This window comes from Hirundo rustica, chromosome 11 (assembly GCF_015227805.2).
Source record: "Hirundo rustica isolate bHirRus1 chromosome 11, bHirRus1.pri.v3, whole genome shotgun sequence".
Classification (NCBI taxonomy): domain Eukaryota; kingdom Metazoa; phylum Chordata; class Aves; order Passeriformes; family Hirundinidae; genus Hirundo; species Hirundo rustica.
Window position 1 is genome coordinate 21,184,043 of NC_053460.1, and position 24,715 is coordinate 21,208,757.

General features: G+C 41.4%; 1 protein-coding gene across 3 annotated transcripts; it reads right to left on the minus strand.

The window, feature by feature from the left end:
- Nucleotides 1-6,080: 6,080 nt before the first annotated feature.
- Nucleotides 6,081-24,480, minus strand: UBA2 (ubiquitin like modifier activating enzyme 2). Of its 3 annotated transcripts, XM_040075001.2 has the most exons (17): nt 24,322-24,480; nt 20,780-20,863; nt 20,441-20,511; nt 19,266-19,330; nt 18,756-18,856; nt 18,489-18,610; nt 17,743-17,810; nt 15,354-15,475; nt 14,440-14,539; nt 13,720-13,880; nt 12,707-12,800; nt 12,504-12,616; nt 11,898-12,053; nt 11,252-11,348; nt 10,582-10,687; nt 8,122-8,258; nt 6,081-7,223 (listed from the first exon to the last, which is right to left on the minus strand). In XM_040075001.2, exons 1-17 carry the CDS (start codon nt 24,463-24,465, stop codon nt 6,943-6,945), a joined length of 2,022 nt encoding a protein of 673 aa, XP_039930935.1. In that variant the 5' UTR covers nt 24,466-24,480; the 3' UTR covers nt 6,081-6,942. The 3 variants fall into 3 exon arrangements, with proteins under 3 accessions (XP_039930935.1, XP_039930936.1, XP_058278012.1); XM_040075002.2 differs by lacking the exon at nt 20,441-20,511 and having other exon boundaries at nt 24,322-24,471; XM_058422029.1 differs by lacking the exons at nt 19,266-19,330; nt 20,441-20,511 and having other exon boundaries at nt 24,322-24,471.
- Nucleotides 24,481-24,715: the final 235 nt, after the last annotated feature.

Here is a 24,715-nt window from a genome sequence, read left to right on the forward strand (position 1 = left end):
TTTCTGCACTGTCTATTGGTACATAAGTCATGAAAGCATGGGCTTTGTTGGGTATGAACTCATGGGAAAAACATACTGGGGAGTCTGAGGAAAGTCCCTTTTAGTAAGCAGCCCGGATCAAATGGTAAAAATCACTTACTTTTACTGTTAGAAAGCTTATGCTTGATAAGTAACCTGCTGGTACTGTGTTCCCATCTCAAGGGCAATCCTCCTGGCCCTCTCTTCACCAGGGAGTTGTATTTCTGCCACACACATGAAGAAGCTCACGTTGGTCCACAGGACAGCCCCAAGCGTGGGCTGTACAGGTGAAATAAATAAATATGCTTGCAGTGGTACACAGCATACACAGCACTGCTGCACTGCTCACCGAGGGCCATCTGTACCAGACTGTGTAAACAAAAAGAGTGGAGTTAAAGTTGCTGTTGCTGAACTAAGTAGCCCCATCATTCTCCTCGCTGTTAGATACATGAAAATCCAAAGCACTGGGTAGTTACAGCTTGACAATCCTGGTGTGGTTTTCTCCCTAACTACTAATTTTCAAAATACTTGCTTAATTATTACAACCAGCAGTAACATGTATACACTGCAAAAAGACTGACATTTCTGCAACTAAGAGCACAAGAGCTGTGTTATAAAAGCTGAACCTCATTTCACGGTTTGGTGTGGTTGTCCTTATGCCCAATTTTAAGTTATCTCAGTAAATCAGATATTAAGGAAAGCCAGCTGCTTCTGTTAAATAAAATCCATTGTCTAAGACTTAAAGGGAGCAAAATAGCCAGGTGGAGTTATTGATCTGTGAATATCAGCTGGCTGGGCCTCCCAGGCAGAGCACTCTTCGTTCCTTGTAATTGCCAGGGCCTACAAGGGTGACCTGCTGCTCTGCCGGGCTTTGCTTCCCTGAGCTGGGAACAGTTTGTTACCAACAAGGCAGGAATCTGGCCGTGTAACAGTGTGTTACCAACAAGGCAGGAATCTGGCCGTGTAACAGTGTGTTACCAACAAGGCAGGAATCTGGCCGTGTCAGAATTCCCCATGGAAGCTTCAGCTCGGGTGAAGACAACGGCAAAAATCCCGTAACTTGTGTTGTGGTGTGTGTGTGTGTTATATCAGACCTGACACAATGCAGGAGGGAGTTCTTTGTCTCACTTCATCGACTGAACTATTTGAAGCTGCTCTGCAGATTTGCCTACTGAACTGGATGCTACCTGCTTTTTTTGCAATGTATTTCTTTGTCTCCAGCATTAAGAAATCAATGAAATTATACCTTGACATCCACAAGGTAACTGTTTTCCACTTTTAAAATTGATTGTTTTCTTGGTAAGGAACAAAAATTATTTTTCTTTTATCTATGATCTGTTTTTTGATGGAAAAAAACCCCCAAACCCAAACAAATGCAAAACCCCCAAAAACTTTGTGAAATTAATTCAAAAATTATGCTAAGAAGTGTTTATATTTTTGGATAAGAGACTGAAGCTTTGATTGTCTTTGAAGTGGTAGCTGTATTGGGTTTATATTGCTTTGTTTTGCATGTTTGGATCCTGTATGTTAATTTGTGTTGTAATACTTTTAAGCATAAACAAACATTTTGGAATATGACATTTGGATATTAATATGTATTTGGACTTGGGTGATTTGTTTGCAAATCCCTCTGTTCTGACCTGTTTTTTAAGATTCTCATTTGCAGCTGATCGCAGCTTCTAAAAATTGCAATTCTAGAGTGTGTTTTAGGGCACCATCTTCTGGCAGACAGCACGCACTGTATTTGAATAGCTGCCCTCACTAGGCACAAGTATTTAAAGTATTTCTGACTAACACCACTCTGCAGGCTTACAGGTCATTTCTCATTCTAAATCTGCAATAAAACACTATTTAACATTTTTTACATTCTTCATATTCACTGCAAGTGCAGCTATTCACTCTGCTGCACAAACATAACTCGGGACAGACCCTGTAAAATTCCAGTCACAACAGGCGCTTTGTGAACGTGCTGGGGTAGACAGACAACATCTGTCCAAGCACTTATGATTAATGCACCATATATGTATCTTATTTCTTTTAGAGCTTTGTCTTCTACTTCTCTTACATATTTCAAATAATCACACTTCTGCCCAGCGTAGTTTTCATGCTTTGGAGGCTGCACATGGCACTGGCCATAATTCCTTGTACTCACAGGACACAGGCACTGTATATTCCATTGCAATCAGTTAGCAACCACTGCATTTGCATAAATCCATCATTTACTAAGCCAGCTCAATTAGCAGTGCACCCACTTAGTACTTTTAAGGAGGTCTGAAGTTACATAGCTTCCGATTTCAGAGACTTGGAGGAGCTACAATTTCTCTTGATATGATAAGAAGAAACTCCCGATTACAACACTGCAAACCTTCATCCAGCAAAGGAATCAGAGAGCATTAGTGCACTGAATAAAGAACAGAAACACTGCATGAGGATCAGGCTGCCAGACACATGGCCCCCTCTGCTCTGGTGGTGAAAAGTATCAGGCTGACTCTTCATACCATTTGGGTATGTGCCTCTTCATACCCATTAAAGAAATGAGGCAGGCTACGAGCACTGACCTCCTGACCTGGCAACACAACGCACTTCAGCTGTGATCAGAAGGATCATTTCAGGAAGAGGACATTGGTTTGTTGAAAACACCAGTTACATTTAAATTTCATAGTATTTTAAAGGTAATATAGAGGTATCACTTGTTAACTGAAAAAAATGAACAAAGTTGCAAGGGTAGAGCTGTTCCATAAGTGTAACTAATGAAGTCTGGTCTCTGTATTCTGCATCCTCTGCATTCTCCAGCTTGTAGCTCCTCCCCAAATCCCCAATAATGCTGCAGTCCCACGAGCCCTGTCCCACGGAGCTCTGGCCCTGCACTTACCCAGCAGTAAAGGTCAGTCCCAAAGCTCCAAGGCCAAAGTGCTACCACAGAAGCTTCTGGGGGTCTGTCTCTTCTCCAGCATTGCAGGGTTGGAATTGCTTAACGTTTGCAGGTATCTTCAAGTGTTGCTGAAGAGGACTGGAAGAGCAGTGCCCTAATTATCTTTTCTTTTGGAAATTGTTCTGCAAACTTCTAACGTTTTCTCATGAGAATGAAGGAGTCTGCCAATGGGAGAGATAAAGATAACATGTATCTAAAGAGCAATTTTCTTTTAATATAACAGATATCAAGCCATATCTACAAGTACATGTAATTTCTTCATCCTGTTCCTCCCTTAAAAGCATCAAGGCCTCCAAATCAAAGCATTTCCTCTCCCTCATGTACATTTGTCTGCAGGTATAAGCTCCCTGTAGTCATTCTGCTTAGGCACCAGCCCAGAAGCAGTCTCAGGCAAGCACAAACCAGATAACTGATGTGTGTACAATGTGCTGTATTATCCTGATCATAGTTCCTCTTTCTTGCACGTTCTGTATTTTAGATGCACAAAATTTGTCCTTTTAGCTGTGAAGAAAATAAATTTCGCTACCACAGAAACAGAACAACATCATATCAATTTCCCTTAGTTCTGTGTTTATGCAGTTTTCTAATCCAAATTTAAAATTTTAGAGTAAATTTTCAAGTAAGGCTTGAAGCAGGTATCAGTGGTATCTACAGACTGAATACAAGCTGATTTTATCTTCTGAAGTCTAATAAATGGTTACCAAGAGGTCTTTGTTGTAAAGTTCAGAACTTGAAATGGCACATCTGCTCCCAGCTGCCAGAGGTGAGAGGCCAGGAAAGGATGCACCTCTCTCTGTGGTTCAGCTATGGAATGGTTTCATAAAAGAAAGCTAAAATGTCACACAGAAACACCACAAACGCCAAATGGTCATCTACAAGTTGCAGTGGCTCTTCAGGAACTGGGCTGGCACAGGGCTGTCACCAGGCCCCAGAGTTCCTTCTCCTGAATGGTTACCATTTGTCTCACAGAGGTGATTCTCTCAATGCTCTGGGAATTCCTTCACCCTCCATCAGAACAGCTTAATGAATTTCTGGTTAACTGCTGTTGATCATCCATGGTTAAAATTCCTTTCCATGCTCTGCTGCAGAAAAGGGATATTGAATGAAAGGCATGCAGACACTAGGTACATTCTCTAAGAGTCTGTATTATCTTGTCCATACATGGCACTCGAAGTCACTAAGTAAATTAAAAATGCAAACATCAAGAACTGTTTCTAGAAAAGCAGCCAGAAAAGCTTATCTGCATTAGAGAATTTTGCATGAGTATAAACAAACAACTTGAGAACCCTGTGTGACAGCAGAGCCAATTTGTATCACTGCAAATAGCAGTTTGTAGACTGATTTAATGAGCTGGGCTCCAAAATTTTTAGTGAAGACAGAGTCTACTTTAGGTTGCTGAGCCAAAGCACTGGGAAGAATTTCTCCTCCATTTTAACATTTAGATCTTGTGCCTTCCAACTATACCTCCTTCCATATGACCATTCCTGCTATTAATAGTTGAACAAATTGTCGTTTGAAAAATGGAGGGTTTTTTAATTATTTGAAAGCTTAATTAACACTTCAGTTTATTTTTTTTTTTTTTCCTAAAGAGCAAAGGAAAGTTTAAGGTGAAAATTCTATGTTAATACAATGTTGGTTAATACAGTGTAGCCAATTAAGGACACTCATACTCCATCAGTTCTGAAAAGCAGCTTTTCATTTCACACAGCAGCAGTTTGCATTTAGCAGCTCGTTCTGTACTGCCAAACTTCCAAAGAACTGACCAGAACAGCTAAGAGCTGTCCCATGTTCTGTGGGAGCAGCCTGTGGAAATACATTAAAAATCCTTCACTTAAAAGTATGTGACAAGAGGGATCCGGGAGCATTCTACCCAGACACGAGCAGCACAACTGCACCTTCTAAACACATCACCACGTCATGGCTTGGGCAGTTCATTCTGGCCTTTCATGCTGCAAACCAAATGATGATACAAGGTGAAGAACAATAAACAAGTAATGAGCTGAGGAGCAGCCAGAGAGACAGAATAGAGCCCCCCTTGCTTTTCTTCACCCTTGCATCTGTCAGGGACATTTCAATCCAGTTCATACTCCACTCAACTTCCAACTCACACTCTCAGCTTCAGTAAAACTAATGCACTAAGTTACCAGGATTCTACCCTCCGCCGGTGTTTTTAAAAACGTTAGAAAGTGAAATAAAGCAGTGATTTTATTTTTAATAAAGCTTAAAACTAAAATATATCAGCCTTAATTTTTGGAAGATGTCATTAGACATTAAATTCTAGTGCTTCAGCTGTTTATGGCAAGAAGTTTCCACTGTAGCACTGAAATCCTTTCTCTAACGCCCCTTATTTGCATCTTTACCTCAGTCTTCACTCCTGCCAGCCAAGCAGCAGCTCAAAGGGATTTCACTGTCAACTATTACACCTCCAAACAAGCCACGGCATATGACTGTTACTGCCTAAAAGAAGAAATAAACCACTAATTGCCTCAGAGAAGCTGTTTCGCAGAGCATTTTCAATGATGAGCTGGCCTTTGTTTTTTTTTTAACATTCTCCTTCTATAAAATTCACATTTGCTTTACAATTCACTCAGCCTGCAAAATATAACAGACTAAATCTTGCTGCTCAACTGCTGTGCTCTGTAAGGCTCACTGCACACTCACCTGTGAATGGGAGCAGTTTTGGCTCCCTGGCACAAAAGAGGGAGATTTTGGTACAGAAATGGCCAACTAATGCATTCTGAGAACCAACAGTGCCAGTTTTGAGAGTTACCAAGACAAATGCAGTAGGATTTGACACTGATTCAAAACATTACACTTCTGTCTTACACACCAAGTGTAATGTATAAAAATCAGAGCTTTCTTCCTTCTGAAGGCATGAGGTGGGGAAAGTGTGTGTGTGGTGGTGCAACTGCTGCAGCTCAAGAGCCCAAGAACTGATTGTCCAAGAAAAAAAAAAAAACATACACAAAAGTTTTATTTAAAAAATTCCCCTTTCACCTCAAACAAGTGAAGCTTAAGTTCTGTACTACTAGGTTATGTTTAGAAAAATGGAAAGAATACAGTAATTTTTGAAGGCTATACATTGTAAAATCCCATAAATCAGCATAATCTTGGACTGTGCAAGCAAATATAGCAAGTATTTCAGATGTTATTTATTTGGTCCATCAGATGTACAGTATAGTAGCAGTATCTGAGTTTACAAAACATCAAATATAAATAACCTGAAACTGTAACAATACACAAAAATTTGCTTCTTACATTGACATATCAGGCAGTACGAGCTGAAAAACTGGAGTAAATTAACAGTTTTACAGTAATGTACACAGTGCCAGCTGATATTTAAGAACACTGTTAGACCATGGCACTAATTTGCTTTGTTGGATTTTCTTCTTTACTTGTTTAGGGTGTGAAAAATGTTTAGGACTAGCTAAATGTGGTATTCTTGAAGCATCTGTGATTCTGTGAATGCTGGAGGTGAAGCAGTCACACTTGCAACACGGGCTCGGAAAGGGATAAGCAAATGTGCAGGTCACTGATGGGAAACTTCAAAGGTAATCATTGAAAACTAAAAAATATAGTTGCTTAAAATGTGGGCATCTGATGATGGCCCTTTTACTATAGGTTTTTTTTGTCCCATTGGACGATACCTAAAAGGTATTTACAAAAAATACCATGCTGTTTTCATGATTGTTTAGGTAAATACTTATCTGTAGGAATTCATACACTATGTTTCTACTACATTCAATATATGGAATACAGAAAAAAACTTCCGAAAGAGTCTATTGATACGAGAGCTTTACCACCAAGAGAAACAGACACAAATTATTTAAGACAGATTTGGTATCCACTTTGAACCAAGGCTTTAGAGTTAGTCTAGTTCTGCACATTTTTCACATCCCACCACAATTTGCTGTTACAGTATGACATTGTGTGAATCACTTTTTCGAGGGGCCTTTGGAGGCTCCCCAAATGCTCTTCATCTCGCTCTTAGCTCAGCACACGCTCTTTGCCCCGACGCACTCGCACCCTTTCTCCTCTAGTTTCCTCTTGTGGCTCCTGTTCTCCTCCCCAAGGCCGCTGGAAGCCCCCTCATCCTCGGACTCCACGATCATGAGGTCGTCCTGCTCTTGCTCAGCGCGCGATCTCTTGGCCCCCGCGCACTCACAGCCCTTCTCCAGTTTCCTCTTGCGGCTCTTGTTCTCCGCGTCGTCAGCGTTGCTGGAAGTACCTTCGTCCTCAGAGTCAACAATCACCACATCGTCCTGCTCTGGAGCTGCAAGAGAGGGGTTTGGGATTCAAAGGGATCCTGCAAAGACACTCTCCTCTCAAACCAGTTTTCATACGTAAAAAATTGGAGCTTTATCCACATTCTTTGCCGTGCAACTGCGAGAGTATCTTAAATGTTCCTGAAATTACTATAAAATATGGTTTTCACACTGGTATTCCTTCCTTCCTTCCACAGGTGTGGAAAATACTGCAATAAGCCAAAAAACACGGGAAATGCGGTAGTTAGCAAGACTTTTTTTGCAGAATTGCTGCTGTCTGTAGCAGTTGTTGGGAAAAGAAGTTTTGCACACACCAAGCTGCAGAGCAACCTCTCCTTTCCCTACTGCACTCAGCACAACTCCCAGGAGAGAAGCCTCAAAGAGAGGGAGAAGTGGAAGGGTGAGCAGACTTACAGAGCTAAAGGGTAACAATGGATAGTATGAAGAAGGGAAGAGGGAATCAAATGTGAACTTTCAAGGCATCTAGTTGATTTTGTTTGGTTTTAAACACAAATTCACTGTAAAACTTATTTATTATGGTAAATTATGCATTTTTTAATTTAACAGTTTGGAGGAAATTTTAGCAATACTCTTAGAATTTAGCTTTCCCTCAAGCAAGAGGGAAGAGACTACATACTTTGTGCCTTGAATCTGTGCACATATCTTACAAGCAAAGGAACACCAGGTAAATAATACAATTTCAAAGTGTATGTACTATAAACTTTTGTGCCTTTTGTGCTCTTTGTAAAAGTTGTAAATGTGCATTTTTCTATTTAGTATTAGTTATATACAGAGGCAACTTAAATGCCCTTTACATTGTATTGGCAAAGTTAAAACAGAAGACAACTGTAGTGGAACTGCACTAGAGAAAGTCTGTTTTTTTTAATGTTGATTACAGTTCATTACCTGTTGATGTTGAGGGCTGTGCTCCATCATCACTACCATTGCTAATGATCCTGGATGTTGGTTCTGATGGTTTAGGGCCAATTCTTTCAGGGGCATCACCAACAACTTCAAATTCTACATCTTTTCCTAGGTCTTCACTGCAGAAAAATACACTTTTTTAAACAGCCAGAAAATAAAATCCTGTCTTTTACACAAAAAAAAACCCCCATTCAAGTATTACAGCACCCTGCAACTGTAACAAAATGAGAAAACATACTGAAAAAAGAGGAAAATCTGTTCAGTCCTCTTTTATAATTTATGCTTTGTCTATTCCTAAACACTATTCCAGCCAGTGCTATGAACTCCAAATGCTTGGGAATCAGAAAAACCATTGCCTGAGCTTACCTTTCTTCCTTAACAGCACAGTTCTACTGAACATGCAGTGTGAGTTTCTGTGTGTGTATATTACTTACCCTGGGTCAAATACACATCTCAGCTACTTCAGAGGGACTTCTGAACACAGGTGGACACATAGAGGATCTATTATCCTAGCAGGCTGGAGGTTTTTGCCTGCCTAAATTTTAGGGTTTTTTTTAAATGCCAGTTTCTTGCTTGTTGGTTGCCCCAAAAGTTAAATTGTTTTTGCAATGTATTCTTATGCTGTGTAACAACAAATTACTGACGTTCCAGGCGACTGGAAGCTGGCCAGTGTGACACCCATTCACAAAAAGGGTGAGAAGGAGGATCCTAGTAATTATAGGCCAGTTAGCCTGACCTCAGTACCTGGTAAGGAAAAGCAGCAGTTTATACTGAGTCTCATCATGCAGCACCTACAGGATGGCCAGGGTATCAGACCCAGCCAGAATGGGTTTAGGAGGGGCAGGTCGTTTCACCAACCTGATCTCCTGTTATGACCAGGTGACCCACCTGGTGGCTGCAGGAAGGGCTGTGGATGTTGTCTGTTTGGACTTCAGCAAGGCCTTTGACACTGTCTCCCACAGCACACTCCTGAAAAAGCTGGCAGCCCGTGGCTTGGGCAGGAGCACTCTGTGCTGGGTTAGGAACTGGCTGGATGGCCGGGCCCAGAGAGCGGTGGGGAACGGTGCTGCATGCAGCTGACAGCCAGACACCAGTGGTGTCCCTCAGGGGTCTGTGCTGGGGCCAGCTCTGTTCAGTATTTTTATTGATGGCAGGGATGAGGGGATTGAGTCTTTCATTAGTAAATTTGCAGACAACACTAAGCTGGGGGTGTGTGTGGGTCTATTGGAAGGGAGGATGGCTCTGCAGAGAGACCTGGAACAGTTGGATGGATGGGCAGAGTCCAGTAGGATGAAGTTTATTAAGTCCAAGCACAGAGTCCTGCATGTTGGCCACAACAACCCCCTGCAATGCTGTAGGCTGGGGACAGCGTGGCTGGACAGTGCCCAGGCAGGAAGGGACCTGGGGGTACTGGTCCACGGCCAACTGGACATGAGCCAGCAGTGTGCCCTGGTGGCCAAGAAGGCCAATGGCACCTGGCCTGGATCAGGAATGGTGTGGCCAGCAGGAGCAGGGAGGTCATTCTGCCCCTGTACTCAGCACTGGTGAGGCTGCACCTCAAGTGCTGTGTCCAGTTCTGGCCCCTCAGTTCAGGATGGACATTGAGTGCTGTGTCCAGTTCTGGCCCCTCAGTTTAGGAAGGACATTGAGTGCTGTGTCCAGTTCTGGCCCCTCAGTTTAGGAAGGACATTGAGTGCTGTGTCCAGTTCTGGCCCCTCAGTTTAGGAAGGACATTGAGACCCTTGAGCACAATCAGAAGAGGCAACAAGGCCAGTGAGGGGCTTGGAACGCAAGCCCTGTGAGGAGCGACTGAGGGATCTGGGGTTGTTTAGCCTGGAGAAAAGGAGACTCAGGGGTGACCTTATCACTCTCTACAACTCCCTGAAAGGTGGCTGTGCTCAGGTGGGGTCAGTCTTGCTCCAGGCAGCAACTGGCAGAACAAGAGGACACAGTCTCAGGCTGTGCCAAGGGAAATAGAGGCTGGGTATTAGGAAAAAGTTTTTCACGGAAAGAGTGATAAAGTCCTGGAATGGTCTGTCCAGGGAGGTGGTGGAGTCACCATCCCTGTGTTTGAAAAAAGACTGGATATGGCACTCAGTGCCATGGTTTAGTTGAGGTGTTAGGGCATGGGTTGGACTCGATGATCTTGAAGGTCTCTTCCAACCTAGACATTCTGTGATTCTGTGATGTAAACCTCTTTCAGTTAACTGTTGTAAAAAACTAAACCACAACAAAGTAAGACCACAACAAAAAAGACACAAAACCAAACAAAAATCCTTAAACTATAATTTCATAAAAATAACCATTCCTCTTTTGCCTCTATATTTCCTTTTAGCAGTTTAATCTTTGAACTTTGTTCATGTATTTAAACTGTGAGTGAAAAATTCCCTGTGGAACTGTTCTATGTGTATACACAAAAGATCCTTATTTCAGAATCCTTACCTATGAAGCACATTGATTAACAGAGTATAGTCCTGGAGGAAATCATCTGCTTGTAGTCGAGTGCCATTTCGAATTCCAAAGTCTGATAATTTCCTGTGGTTATTTGCTACAAAAATAGTAAAAAACCTGCAGTTTATAGAGTTATTTATTGAAAGATCACCTGAATAAATATGAAGCACTTTTATGGAGCACTTTAATGGAACTTTTATGCAGGATTAACAATATTAGCTATGTTTAAATTAAAAGCTGACATTTAAACCTATTGGGAGCTAAAGCTACTTATGTTTGATTTATTTACTCCTCATGCCATCATGTTCAAGCACTTCACAATTACTGCATTTGGGAACATTTGGAGATGGTTTCTGGCACCATGAACCGAGCACCACGTACGATCCAGCAGATGCAGGGGGTTTGCAGGCAGTACCTGTTCCTGAGAGGAATGCTGACACACCAGCTGAGCAGTGCTTTGTGCAGGAAAGCTGAACTGCACATGCAGCTTGCACACAACGCCCCTGCCTACCCTCAAGCCATTTAGAACACTTGCAAACCCAGTCCCCTCCAAACACTAATCCACAGGGTGAGCACTGCAACATCTGCTACACACCGACTCTGCAGAGTCCCTTCCAAGGGTTTATGTGCTCTTATCCCAAACCCCCAGGAGCATACATACCTTCTGTTTCACCTTCTTCTGAAGAGATCAGGATAGTTCCCTTTCCATCATCTATTTGTACATCTGGTGCTACCATAGCAAATTTTTCTTTCAGTATCTGAAAATACAAATATATTAAAATATATTCAATTTCTGACTTCAAAAGATTTATTTAAAAAAGAACCTTGTATTATGTTGATTATATTATTCTGTGTCATTTTCAGGCATCTGCTGAAAGCCTATACTTTTTTGTTCACTTCCACAAACAAAATGATTGTATTTTTGAGGTCTGATACTTACAGGTTCACATATGCTAGAAAGTTTTTTAGACTGCTTCATAAAATGACGGAATTACAAATCAATTGTGACCACAGCTGTAATGTAGCTACTGAACTGTCAACTGAAATCCAAGTTTTGTTTTGTGCTCTCAGATATGAATAGGCTTTAAAACCACCAAAATTTACAAAATGCAAACATTCTTTCACGAGACATACAACACACATGGGAAGAAGCATATTGGCTAATCAGCTCTTCTTGTAGCTGACAGAAATGTAGAGTAAATATAAAGAGGAGATGCTCGGTCAAAATACACTGAGCAAATACCTTATTTTAGTAATTTACAGTATTAGATCTGAAATGAAAGCTGTCACTGTAGCTCAAGATTTACCTTATCCTGGAGTGTCAACACAGTAACTTTGTGTGTGTTAAGTTTCACAGTCACTTCTGGCTTACTTGCACACACGTAACAATTGGGATTTGGTGGATCCAAAGCACAAGGAACCAAGAGTTTCTTCCTGGGATTTGGCTGCTTGTTCAGAAAAATCTTTAGGACAGACAAGAAGAAATCAGGTTATTCTGTAATTATCAGCACATTTAAAGCCTGCTCTCCTGCAGATTGCTTGTCCTGGTCTCACAGGCTGTGCTGTTCTCTTAATGCTCTCTGCTGTGCCTGCTGAGCAGGAGTCTCACACGACCAGTGCACCTCGTGCTGACTGAGCAGCTCCTGCCAACAGCTCTAACACCAAACAAGCACACTGCAAGTGACGGCAGCCTGGCTCTCTCTCCTGTCCAGCAGCAAATTTTTATTAAGCCATAGGAATTTATTGATCCTTAAGACCTGCACATCTCTTTTCATTGTTCCCAGCATATTCAGAATCTACTGAAGTGACAACTGAGAGACAGTTAAACTACACAATAGTGGGAAAAACGTTAAATGTAACTTCTAAACAAATAATAAATAGCAAGAAAGCAAAAGCATTTTATTCCCACTTACCGTTCTACACTGATCTATCTTCCCCGATAAAATCTTCAAACCCTCCAGCACTATCAGCCCAGCTATCACTGCATTGGTAGTAGCTATAGCTGGGATAATATTTCCTGCCATTGCTGCAAAACAAACATGAATATGCAGGTTTTTAACAGCAAAAGAAAACAAGATTATAATTTAAATAAAAGTATGCTACAATTTGTCCTTACACTTGATATCAAATCTGCTCTTCATACTCATTCCAAAAACATGCATCCTGAGGTTTGCAGCAGAAGTGACAAAATCCATGGCAGAAGGGTCATCCTAAAAGGAAGTTAATACAGAAAGCATTGATAAATCTGATTACTCATTGGGAAGAGTTTGCAACACACGGTTCCTAAAACCTTAAAAATCTGAATTTCAACAAAAAAATTCTGTACAAAATTCCATTTCAAAGTCAATATACTTCGCCTTTCAGATGGTGTACTCACAGCAGTAGTACTTTAAATACTAACTACAGTTTCTGAACATGTATTTTAGTAGCAAATTGGTATATTCGTAATAATAAAATGCTTTATAAGTTATAAAATGTTTAAATCCTAAGTCGTACAATGTTTCAAACATTTTCAACATTGAATTTTAACTCTTTAAATCAGTTTCAAATACTGGGTGTTTCAGAGAGAAGTATTTGTACTATTGGTCGTAGTAATCTTTTACTATTTTGTCCCCCCCCCGCCACCATATTTACAGACTACTTTTTCCTTCTGCCAAATGATAACTGACTGCAAGTGGTACTGTGTGTGATGATAAAAGAGAAAATCCTTGTTTTCTTCAACAGAACTTGTGCTGCACACCCATCAGCAGCTGATTGCTCATAACCTCAGTGAAACCCCAGCTACTGACACCTGGCTAAGAGAATGTTTTGGAAACAGGTAAGAAGGGAAAAAAGAAGTTGCATTATTAAAATATTTTCAAGAATCAACATACAACAAATACTTTTGAATTTGTGCTTTTATGAGCTGGAGAATTTGGTGAATTAAGTATTTCACAACACAGCAGTTAATCCTTATCCTCAGTGAATTACACAATACAGTGTTTAAAGAATGTATTTGTTTACATATGGGAAGTGTTTCCATAAGGTTCCAGATAGTTTCGTTCTAAGTAGTATCATTTTAGAAGGAAACTGAATGAGCCCAACTGACACTTGTACTACACATGTAGAGTTTATAGATGGCAAACTAACCTTATCCCATATAAGTGCTTCTCCATCAGCCTTCTTAGCCAGGTGAAGACTCAGGGTTTTAACACTCTTTGAAAACAGGTCTGCATAGCTCCTGACACTGAGAACCTGCTGATCCTTCAACACTGCAGAGCTCTCATTCTGCTTGTCAGATGTGTTTTCCTCTTTGGGGAAAAAGAAAAGGAAAAAAAAAAAAAAAAAAAAGGATCAGGAATATTTTTAAGTTCCACAGAAGTTCTCTCTAACTTTCCAATTTCAGCAAAATTCAGTATTTTCTAAATTGAAGAATAATATCCTTAACCTACAGTAGCCCAAATATTTTGCAACAAATCTGCATTTAAAACTGCAACTATACTATGATATCTGTCACCTAAACGTACACAAAATACAGAATAAAAAAAAAAATCAACCAAACAACTTTCAGAGATAAATCTTATGAGATAAGTGCTTATGGTAAGGTGTCCTAGAATAAGTTGACATAATTTTCTTAAATGTGTATTTTCTACAGCCAATACTGAGCATCTAAAACAACAACTGCCAAAACAGTCTTAGAAAAACTGTAGTCTATGTTGACAAAAACTTGAAATCTTCAGGAAGTGTAAAGAATTAATATCTTCATAACCAGAACTCAACTGTGGCAGTAAAAAAATGTACATATCACAGAGCTGCATTAATAAACAGCAGATATGATTTAAAATGTACAGTAGGAGATGGGACAGTTACCTTGCTTTTGTACCTCAGCCCAGTCCAGTGGCACTGGAGGCTTTCTTTTCCTCCACAGCTTATCCATTGTCAGCAGATATCTAATGTCATCTTTGAAAAGCTAGGAAACATGGGAAAAAAAAAAAAAAAAATCAAATGAAAGGGGAATAAAAACCCCAAGACTGAAAAATCAGCATACATTGATGAGGTTCTGATTTTCTCCTTGACAGTATTTTTAACTACATAGGAAGTTTCTAAAAGCTTATTCCCCACTTTCTAACATTCATTGCATAGAGCAGACACAACTCTGGTTAATCTGGGGAGGAGTAAAGTCAAAAATCAAGAAACAGTAGTTCAGACAGTGGTTTCACCTGCCTACTAAAGCCATCCATATAATTCTTTGCATGCCCTCTCTGAGACAAGTGAATGAACATGCCAAGGGATTTCCAAAGAAAAGTTATTGCTACCTATGAACATTACATTCAAGCTCCTTTCCTCTATTTATCCACTTTTGGTAACTATTTAGAACAGAATCTCCGAAATCTGTTTTTTCTTATGCCAGGGGCTGATAATGCACAGATGACTGACAGCTTTTAGGTCCTCAGATTGGTTCTAATTATGCCCAGTGCAATTCCAGAGGTGAAACAGACCCCTTCCCATTACAAGTAACTGCAATGGAGTTTTGTCAGCACAGAGTGGCCAGGCTGTGCAGCCAGCCCTACAGATGCAGATGGAATCCTGTAAAATAACAAATGCTGCAAGAGACCAACACAACAGCAAAATGGGGGATGTCACAACACGATCACATAATTGATTAAATTATTAAATTTAATAATTTAATAATTAGCATTAAATGTCCAAGCTGGGGTTTGACTTAACTTTACAGCACCTCATACATTTCAAATAAAGACATTTATTTTGCATAAAGAAGATACCTTAGTAAAAAGTTTAACTGGATCATAGCCAGTGGATTTAGCCCACTCCTTAGTTGAAACACGTTTAATCTCACCGTCTTCATTGGATGCTAGTGCTCTGGCTTCTGCTTCTGCTGGCTCCCCTATTAATAAATGATAGCCAATATTAAAAAAAAAAAAAAAAAAATCCCATCCAAGTATTACCCCCAGAGTCAATTACAAAAATTATGCAGGGAGCATAAAATTACTTTATTGCACCCAACAAAAGCTGAATTAGGCACAGTATGCCTGTTCGTCTTTGCCTCTGCAACTCACTGATTTAACTTGATACCACCCAACTCCTTGACTGGCAGAAACAATGAACAATTGTTTCCCACTAATTTTCTCCACATAATGTTGCTACTTCAGAAATGTCTTACCACCTCCTTGTAGTAGTCTCTCTTCTGGCTAAAGAGTCTTACTTTGGTTGGGATTTCAAAAGAAACAAACAAACAAAAAAATCAGTTTCCTATCTCTGGTTCTTTTTATTCAAAAAGTTCTCTATAAAGATGCTGATAATTTTCTTTTTTTCCCAGTCACATCCAACAATTGCTATAATGATTTCTAATAATCAGGTTGATTGAGTTTTCATAGAACTATCTATAAATGTCTCGACTGAATGAGAAAAATCAACTCAGACACCATCACTGTTACCATCACTAAATTTGTGAAAGTTTCCCCCACTTTCACCAATCCATCATTTGCATTATTTCATATTTATCTGCCTCATGTATCATTGCCCAGTCATTCTGTATTGTGAAGCTTTCTACTACTTTTTGCAGGAAGTCCTCATCTTTTTTATTCTGAGCGACTTTGCCTAATCATCTGTGCTGAACATCACACATCTCCCATCTGAGCCTCCTCTAATCACCATTTATCTCTATCATTCAAGTAGTTTATCCACTTCAGAATCTTCAACCTTTTTTGTCCCCTTAGCTGCTTATGTCCCTCAGGTTCCCCTCAACAGTTTTTGGATCTGCCCCCTGCACGTTCTGAACAGCCTAAACCAGACACGCTCTGCACAGGCTTGCTGATTCCTTCCACGGACCCACAGAGCTGTGCTGGGCATGACTTCCCTTTATAAATGTTGCATTGACTCTTCCCTGGATGTCCTGCCGTGGGCTGGGAGAGAGTTAATTTTCTTTCTAGTAGGTGGCCTGGTGCTGTGTTCTGGATTCTGCATGAGAATAATGTTGGTAACAGGCTGATGTTTTAGCTGTTGCCAAGAGGTTACTCCAGGTCAAGGAGTTTTCAGTTTCCTGTGCTCTGCCAGCGAGCAGGAGCACAAGGAGCTGGGAGGGAGCAGAGCCAGGACAGCTGACCTGAACTGGCCACAGGGATATTCCAGACCTCAGGGCATCCTGCTCAGCACATAAAATGGGGGAGCTGGCTGGGGGGCACTGATCTCTGCCCAGGGACTGGCTGAGCATCCACTGGCCAGCAGGCAGTCAGCAACTGCGTCACTTGTTTGAGTTTTATTCCCCCTTTCTTTATTCCAATTATTTTCAATAGTATTACATACTTGTTTCCATTATTAGCTGCTCCTCTCCCAGCCTGTGAGGTTCGCTCTGTGTGACTCTCCCTGCTCTGGGCGGGGCAGTGAGCGAGGGCTGTGCGGTGCTGAGCCACCAGCTAGGGTCAAACCCAGATACTGCCAGCTCTGTGCGAGCACAGCACCCTGAGTGTGGGCAGTCTGCCTGTGCAGACACCAGGCCCCAGCTCAGCACTCCTCTAACTGCCCTCCTGTCTTCACTTACAGGGCATTGCATTTGCTACCTGTCAACTACTTCAGCAGCCATTGTTTTAAGTGACTTTATATTGCCACTCTTTCTAAGACTCACCTATTTCATTCTGCACTTCCTGTAGGAACAACCTGTCCAGCGATCATTACATGATGTTCAAAGAATTTGAAGAGTCAGAGGATCCTCTAAGCTCCCCCTCCCAAGTCCATTCATCTATCAAAGGATCCAAAAGAAGCAACCAACAATGATGCTTATTCACCTCATAGTAACTATGATTACTGTCCTTACAGAAAAATACTGAATAATACTAAAAATACTAAAAATATCACTCAAAATGGGCATATTTCCCATGTAGATTAATGGTGAACTGTTGCAGGCTAGAAGGGCTCAAACACAATTCCTGAAGTTCCCTGCAAACCCTCATCTAAGAGTGGGAAATGCAGAGTGACCACAACTACCACGCAGTAGTCTGTTCAAAATACATACCTCCCAGAGGCCAGAAACAGAATCTTCTTTAAAGAAAACTGAGCAGAACTCTCTAAGCTTAAGAAACATACAGAAAGGAGTCATAATCTCTGAAACAGAACATTTCAGTAACAGGGTAAGCCACCAGCTTATATCACACTCACAGGCAGCTTCAGGGTCAGCTCTGTCAGGTGAGACTTCTTGATCAGCATCTTCTTCTCCAAACAACTGGCTATATAACAATTAACAACAACAACAAGACTAGAATTTCAGCATGTCTGGTTAAAGATTCAAATATTTGCTAATGGATATATTATATTCATTTTAGGATTCTTGCTTTCAGACAGACTGCCACTTCATACATTGCTTTTTAAAGCAATGCTGGCATTCATCACATGTAGACTTAACACGGACAACACAAGACGCCCAATACAAAAATGAATTTAGCAAAACAGTTTTCTGTATAACTCACTCAGTAGCTCACCCAATATTCAGCCTAATATTTATACTGCACTACTAAATGCATTTTTAGAACCTCTGGGATATCCAAGATCCCAACAAACTACACTTGTTAAAACATGCATTAAACTGAAAAATGTGCTTACTTCACACAAAGATGAAGAATGAAGCAACCTCAACCTACACTATTGAGCCAAACTACTCTGCCAGATTTTTTTGTGCTATTAGATCAAGGCCTACATACTAATCAACCTTCCATCTTTATAACCACTCTGGAACCCAGGTCAAGGAACTGGAGGTTTTAATTGTAATCCATCTAAGTAAAATTAAAATTAATTTATAATCCATTATAATAAATTTTAAAAAAGTGTGTAGATTTTATTTCTTTCTCTGTAGGCTTAGAAACCAGAAGAAGGAACCACAGTAACCGTTTTTTTTTAAAGTCACTTACTTGAACAAATACTTGGCCCACACGATGCAATGGATAGGCTCTGAGGGCGTATTTCGGATTGTGCAGCCTGGGAAAGTTTTCTGAGTTGGTTTAGGCTGACATTCGTAACATTCTGTCACTCCCTGGTGAAAAATGAAGCATTTACTTGTCACTCCGAGAAGGCTACTGATAGTTTGGGCTATTAACAGATGAACTGTAACTCTATCTCCAAACACCCACTCCCTGTTGTATAAAATAGCCAGTGACAAGAGTGACACCCCACCTAACCTTTTTGATAACAGTTACTTGTCCAAGGTAGCCTGCAGTTCCACTCTCTATAAGAGGAATATCAGCAGCCAGACACATCCTGTTCACATGGTTACGGGCAGCTGCAAGTCAAGAGGGTTTTAAAGAAAAAAATTGAATAGTTAAGAGAAAAGAAGTTTTACTTCTCCAAATTCAAACTAGCATCCTACACACTTATCTTTAATATACGTTGCTTCTCTAAAGAGCACTACCCAGATATCACAAGATATCTGCACGTTAATAAACACAGCAAACACAAGCAACTAAAGCTACACTGTACCCACAGTACCCAGCAGTTCCCATGAAGCAGCAATCAGCAGTGCACATTTCCTTTCAGAACACCTGCAGAAGCACTAAGCACCCCTCAAGTTCCTAGCAAAGCACGAGGCTTCGTCCAACTGCAGGTGGGTTAGGAGGATACTTGTTACTCAAATGACACTGCAGCAACGAACAAACAACATCTGCAATATAAAATCATAGTGAAAACTTCACCTCTGTTATCCAGAGCATTCATAACCAACGTAAACTGGCGGAAGAACTCTACGTTATAGTCAGGGCTACAGAAAACAGAAACAACATTTCAAATGGCACATCCAAGTTGTTGGTTATTACTGCACAACAGAAACTCTACACATGCAACTGATGTTCATGTGATAAACCACACATATTATAAATTTAGCTACCCTTTAACTGCCCCATTTGTCTTCTGCCCTCTTAAAAGCTGGGTGAAAGCATGAATTTTACGCTGCTGGAAGGAAGCTACTGCAATTAGTACTAATTTGACCAATGAAACAGGCAGACAAGGGAAAGTGATTAAACTACTCTGACCTAATGAGTAAATTGGCTGAGCTGTGGCAACTGACCTTAAAAACCATCAGCTGTGGCTGAAACATGCACACTGTAATTACCACAGCTCATCAGACTGTGCATAATTAATTGTGCTGTGATAGCTCCGTTGGTTTGACTGTGTGGCCATACCCTGAGGAGCCAACACATGCAGCCTTAAATCCTGACACTTCCGTTATCTCTACACTGCATTTTTATGACTTAAAGGAGAAGGTGGAGAAAAGGAGAGAGAAAAGAGGAAACAGGATGAACAGTTTCAGGAGAAGGATGCAGTGAGTCAGTGTTTCACTGGGTAATAGCAACATCACAGTTCAAACCCCCATGGTACGGAATATTAATTTTTTAGAAACTGGGGCAAATATAAACCAAAACATGGAGAACAGCTAATGGAACTCTACATAGTCTTGTACCCTACTCATTGGTTGCAGATTATAAAGACTAAATTTCGACAGCTTGGGGCATATATAAATGACAGTTACCTACACACACATAAAGGACTTAATTGTTTTAATCACAGACTCAACATGTCCTTTAATTTAATTATTGCTCAAGACATCAAGACATCCTTACAAAGTAGAAACTCATATGGCAAATGTTGCCAATAAAATGAAAAACAGACACAAATTACTACAGCTTACTACCAGAGCTTAAAACCCATGCAAAAGCCACACTCCCACTCAGGTGTGTGGTAGTTCACATTTACAGCTATTTCTCCTTACTGAGGAAGCTTTGTAAAATACCCTAAAACACACCATTGTAGCATTTAAAGAACACAGTATTTGCAAATCAAACATGTAATTAGAGCTTAAAACCAAACATACTTCATGATGCTATCATGGTAAGCTATAATATTAGCTTCTGGACAAAACTGTAACACGCTTTCCTTGGCAACCTAGAAACAAAACAAAAAAAAAGAAAACAAAAAAAAGACTTATTATTTCTTCCTTCCTTCTGAAAGACAGACTTGATACCAGCTGTGTATCGAGTAAGTTGACTACCTTAAGAGATTTAAATACTCTAATAATGAAATGCTGTGAACAGCCACGATCAACTAACCAACACTTACCTCCTCCCAGCAGAAACTAAATTGTGACACCTTTCTAACATTATCCACAAAATAATGCTGAGTAATGAGGTTTGAGCTTTGACTTCTTCCTCACCTGTGATTTTGATCTTCCAACATGTTTCTTCTGAAACAGAAACTGTCTGTTGAGATTGCTGACATCAATAGTATCCAAATCAATCTATAAACACACAAGAAAGGCATTTCACTTTCACAGGAAGAAAAGGAACAAAACCATTAACAGTTTGAAGAAAAGACAGCTGGCCAAAATGCAGAAATTTTACAGACCCCTTCTCAGACCTTTCAGGTGTTACATCAGCACTAGAGCAACTGAAGAGGCACAAGTGGTCACCTAATTATCTTCTGGAATCCACGTTATCAGTGACAGAAGACCATGACAAAAGTGCAGGGCTACATGAGAACAAACCTTCTGCAGAGAGCCCCTGCTGAAAATGCACCAGACTTGAGATACATCCACACAGCAGTGAGGAAAAGCCAACACCAACTGTCCTGCTTGCACTAGATAAAGATTTTAGTGGCAATTCCTGAGGAGCACAGCACTAACTCAGATGGGAAAATGCAGAAATCCACGGAGACAGGTCCAGCCAGCCTCTCCCTGTACCACCCACCCTAAGCACTGGCTCAGTGCTTACCCCAGGCCCAGGAAAGGCTGCTCCAAACCAACTGGTCCTTCCGCTTTGTAGAGCATGGCTTTAAGCACCTGAATTAGTAAACCAAGGGCTGCACAGCCGTCCTACAAATACACTGCAGGGCAAAAGCCTTTACTGCCTGCCCCCGGGACTAACTGCCCAAGCGCACATTAACAAATTATGAAGTCTAGCTATAAAAAAAGAAATCCAATCACACAATCAAAATGTTTAATAATAAAGACCACAAAGGATGTCAGGACTGCAATTCCCCTAACAGCTGTTTCTATTTATAAATATACACAGGAACAGCATAAATTCCAATATCTTTAGCCCCCACAAGAATTAAGAAGATTTAACTAGAAGTTTGGCATTTATTCCTAGCTTTGTTACCGCTACTTGTCATGCAATTAAAGTTTCTTTGCTCAACAACTCTTTCTAGAAGTCTTCTTCTGTCCTTAACACTTTTAACAAGCAGACTTTTTCTGAGCATCAGAGATATTTCTCCCGAACTCCCCCGGGTAATGCTGCCATACCCAGCACAGTAACACCTTCAGCTACCCAGAGAGCACTCTGGGACTGACTGTGCAGTGAAGTTTACATGTGACCTGCTCAGGGTGTTCTCACACGCTTCTGACTTCATCAACCAAACCTGAATTACGAAAAAAGCACAGCACACACTCATTGAACATCCTCTGCATGAGATCCAAACCTCCAGATTAATCCACCTCCTTTCTGACTGGAGTATTGTCAATTGAAGGACTAAGTTTTAACATACTAAAAACTCCAATAGCTACAGTTTTGTTTAAACAGTTAACAAAAGTGCCTGTGGATATACAGCAAACAGAAAAGATACAATATTTTGAAAATATATTATAGAGCTATGACTGCGAACATTACTACCACAGTATCACAGTAACTACCTGTGGCCTTGTCTCTTTTCATGAAAATGGTATTTGCATAATTCACATTTCTACCTCTGTTCCTTCCTCAAAAGACACAGAAAACTTGCTTAGTCCAAAGCCAGAAAGCCCAAGAATTTCAAGGGAAAAGAGTAAAGTGCAAAACTCTGTTAAAGCCTCGCTAAAATATTTCAGCTGGAGAGGATGACAAGAGACATCAGCTCCTGCTGAGAACAAGAATTACAGTTTTACAGGGAGCAAAGGGAATTCTCCAGAGAGAAAACATGAGACCATTAGACCTCAAGAGAAGCTTCAGTCTAGCCAAGAATGATGAAAATTTAACAGCTCACTAATAAGACAACTACACTGTTTCCATTTTGGTAACCTGGAAGAAAAGGCATCATAACTTAAAAACATTTACTCATGTTCTTAATCCAGATCTGGATCCTGATAAAAAACATAATTTTGTTCTTCATTCATAGGACAAGGGTATGCCTTTTGAGACATTATACTTAACTCACATATTAGTCAGTTGTCTGATATTTGAAACTATTATTTTTTTCTTTAGTATTAATATTCTTTAAAAAAGTTTACAACTTACTTATAAAAGTAAAAATTATTTTCAGATATTCCAGTTTGTTAATATTTAATAACCCAGGAAAACAATACCACAAATGTTGACAAAAGCAATTTATTCTGCTAACATCAAATTCTCTCTTTGGTTTGTAAGTCTTCTTTTGCTCTGGTCTTGTCTTGTACCCACCTGTTCCATTCCCTATGTTATCAAAACATTATTTCTTGCACAAAACACTGCCAGTGATATTGTCATATGAAAACAGCCCTGATCCAACGTGCATTTAAGTTAATGGAGTCTCACCAAGTCAGCCTTGAAAGGCAATACCAACCCCCAAACGACAACAAGTGAAACAACAAGGACACCCGATGAGATTTACGCCTATTGACTAACTGGAAAATCGGGAGCTTTAAGCTCTTTTATAATGGACTGCAGGAGTACGTAACTGACACAGCAGAGTAGGGGGAAAAAGAGGGGAACAGCGCAGAAAATGTTTCCACTCCTCTGCAGTTATTTATTTCCCTGGTGTAATGCTCAAATTGGATAGGCTCTGAACCCAAAGGAAAATTTGGAATTAAACACATTCTACAAGCATTTAAAAAGCATTCCAATAGGAAAGCCCAAGATGTAAGAATAACAAGGCAAACCAGTAACCGTTTTCTCCTAGAAGTTGATGTGGTTTTAGATATGTGCTGCTCTGCTCAACAAGTCTGACTGCAAACCCAAACTCCTCACAACCTGACACACAAAACTCTCAGATACGACTGCTGGGCACGTTAGTAAAAAGATATTGAAGGAAACAGACCTATGCTCTAGCTAGATTTAAAACCATATGCTCTTCCCTACTACAATAAGAAACCACTAAAGTCTGGACACCGGGAAATCATAGTTTCACCAACAGTATTTCTCTCTATCTCTTTTTCATTACTACCCTCGCACATTTGCCCTTCCTGTACGCATTCACAGATTAGTATCTGGAAGCAAAAGTGAAAGCACGAGCCCTCGGGAAGCGCCAGCACTGGCGGGTTTACAGCCCGGGATGTAAAAGCACAGTTCACCGCTCCCGGGGGTTTGTCGCTTCAATTCATCACCGGACCACCACTCCCAGCACCGGCAAAAGCGGCACTCGGCAAAACTAAAGACTTTCAGGACACCGCCGGGCAGCAAGCACGGCACAGCGCAGTCTCCCGGGCGGTTCCATCGGCGGCCTCGCGGAGATACACGGCCTTGCCAGGACGGCGGCCGGACCTCGGCGGGGGAAGGAGGAGCTCCGGCGGGAGCCGGGGCTGAGGGGGGGGCGGCGATGGCGCGCAGGCCGCGGCCCCTTTGTGGCGCCCCGGCCCGGCGGTGCCGCGGCGGCTTTGGCGGGCCGGGGCGCTTTGAAACCGCGCACGCAGCGCGGGGCGGCCCCGCCGACACCGCGCCCCGCCGAGCTGCACCCGCGGCCCCGGGCTCGGCCTCCCCCCGCCCGCCAGCCCCGGAGCGCCTCATCTCCCGCCCCGGCATCGACCCGCACCACGTAAATGCTGCTGAAGCCGGTGAGCACCAGGTTCTTGAGCAGCTCGCAGCCGATGCCGCCGGCCCCCACCACCAGGACCCGCGCCTGGGACACGGCCTGGGCCAGCTCGGGGCGCAACGGCCCCGACAGCGCCGCCGCCATGATGGACACGGCGGCGCCTCCGCGCGCCTCCTCACGGGCCCGCGGGGGCAGAGCGCCGCCCGCGCGCGCGCAGCGCCCCCTGCTGCCCCGGAGGACTGCGCACGGCGGGAAAGGCGCGAGGTCGGGCCCCGCCGCCGCCGGAGACGCACTACTGGTACAAGAGATTTTTATTTGTTGTATTATTTTTTAATGTATTGATAGTTAAAATATACATATTTACTATATTTATATGCTTAAGATTTTTATCACA

What these genes read in the sequence shown, in the direction of transcription:
- UBA2 (XM_040075001.2), bottom strand. Translation starts at nt 24,465, where the DNA reads ATGGCGGCGGCGCTGTCGGGGCCGTTGCGCCCCGAGCTGGCCCAGGCC. An exon ending in GAATGCTCTGGATAACAGAG is followed by an intron (nt 18,857 to 19,265) that starts GTGAAGTTTTCA and finishes CTTGACTTGCAG; the next exon opens with CTGCCCGTAACCATGTGAAC. An exon ending in AAGTAACTGTTATCAAAAAG is followed by an intron (nt 18,611 to 18,755) that starts GTTAGGTGGGGT and finishes ATTTTTCACCAG; the next exon opens with GGAGTGACAGAATGTTACGA.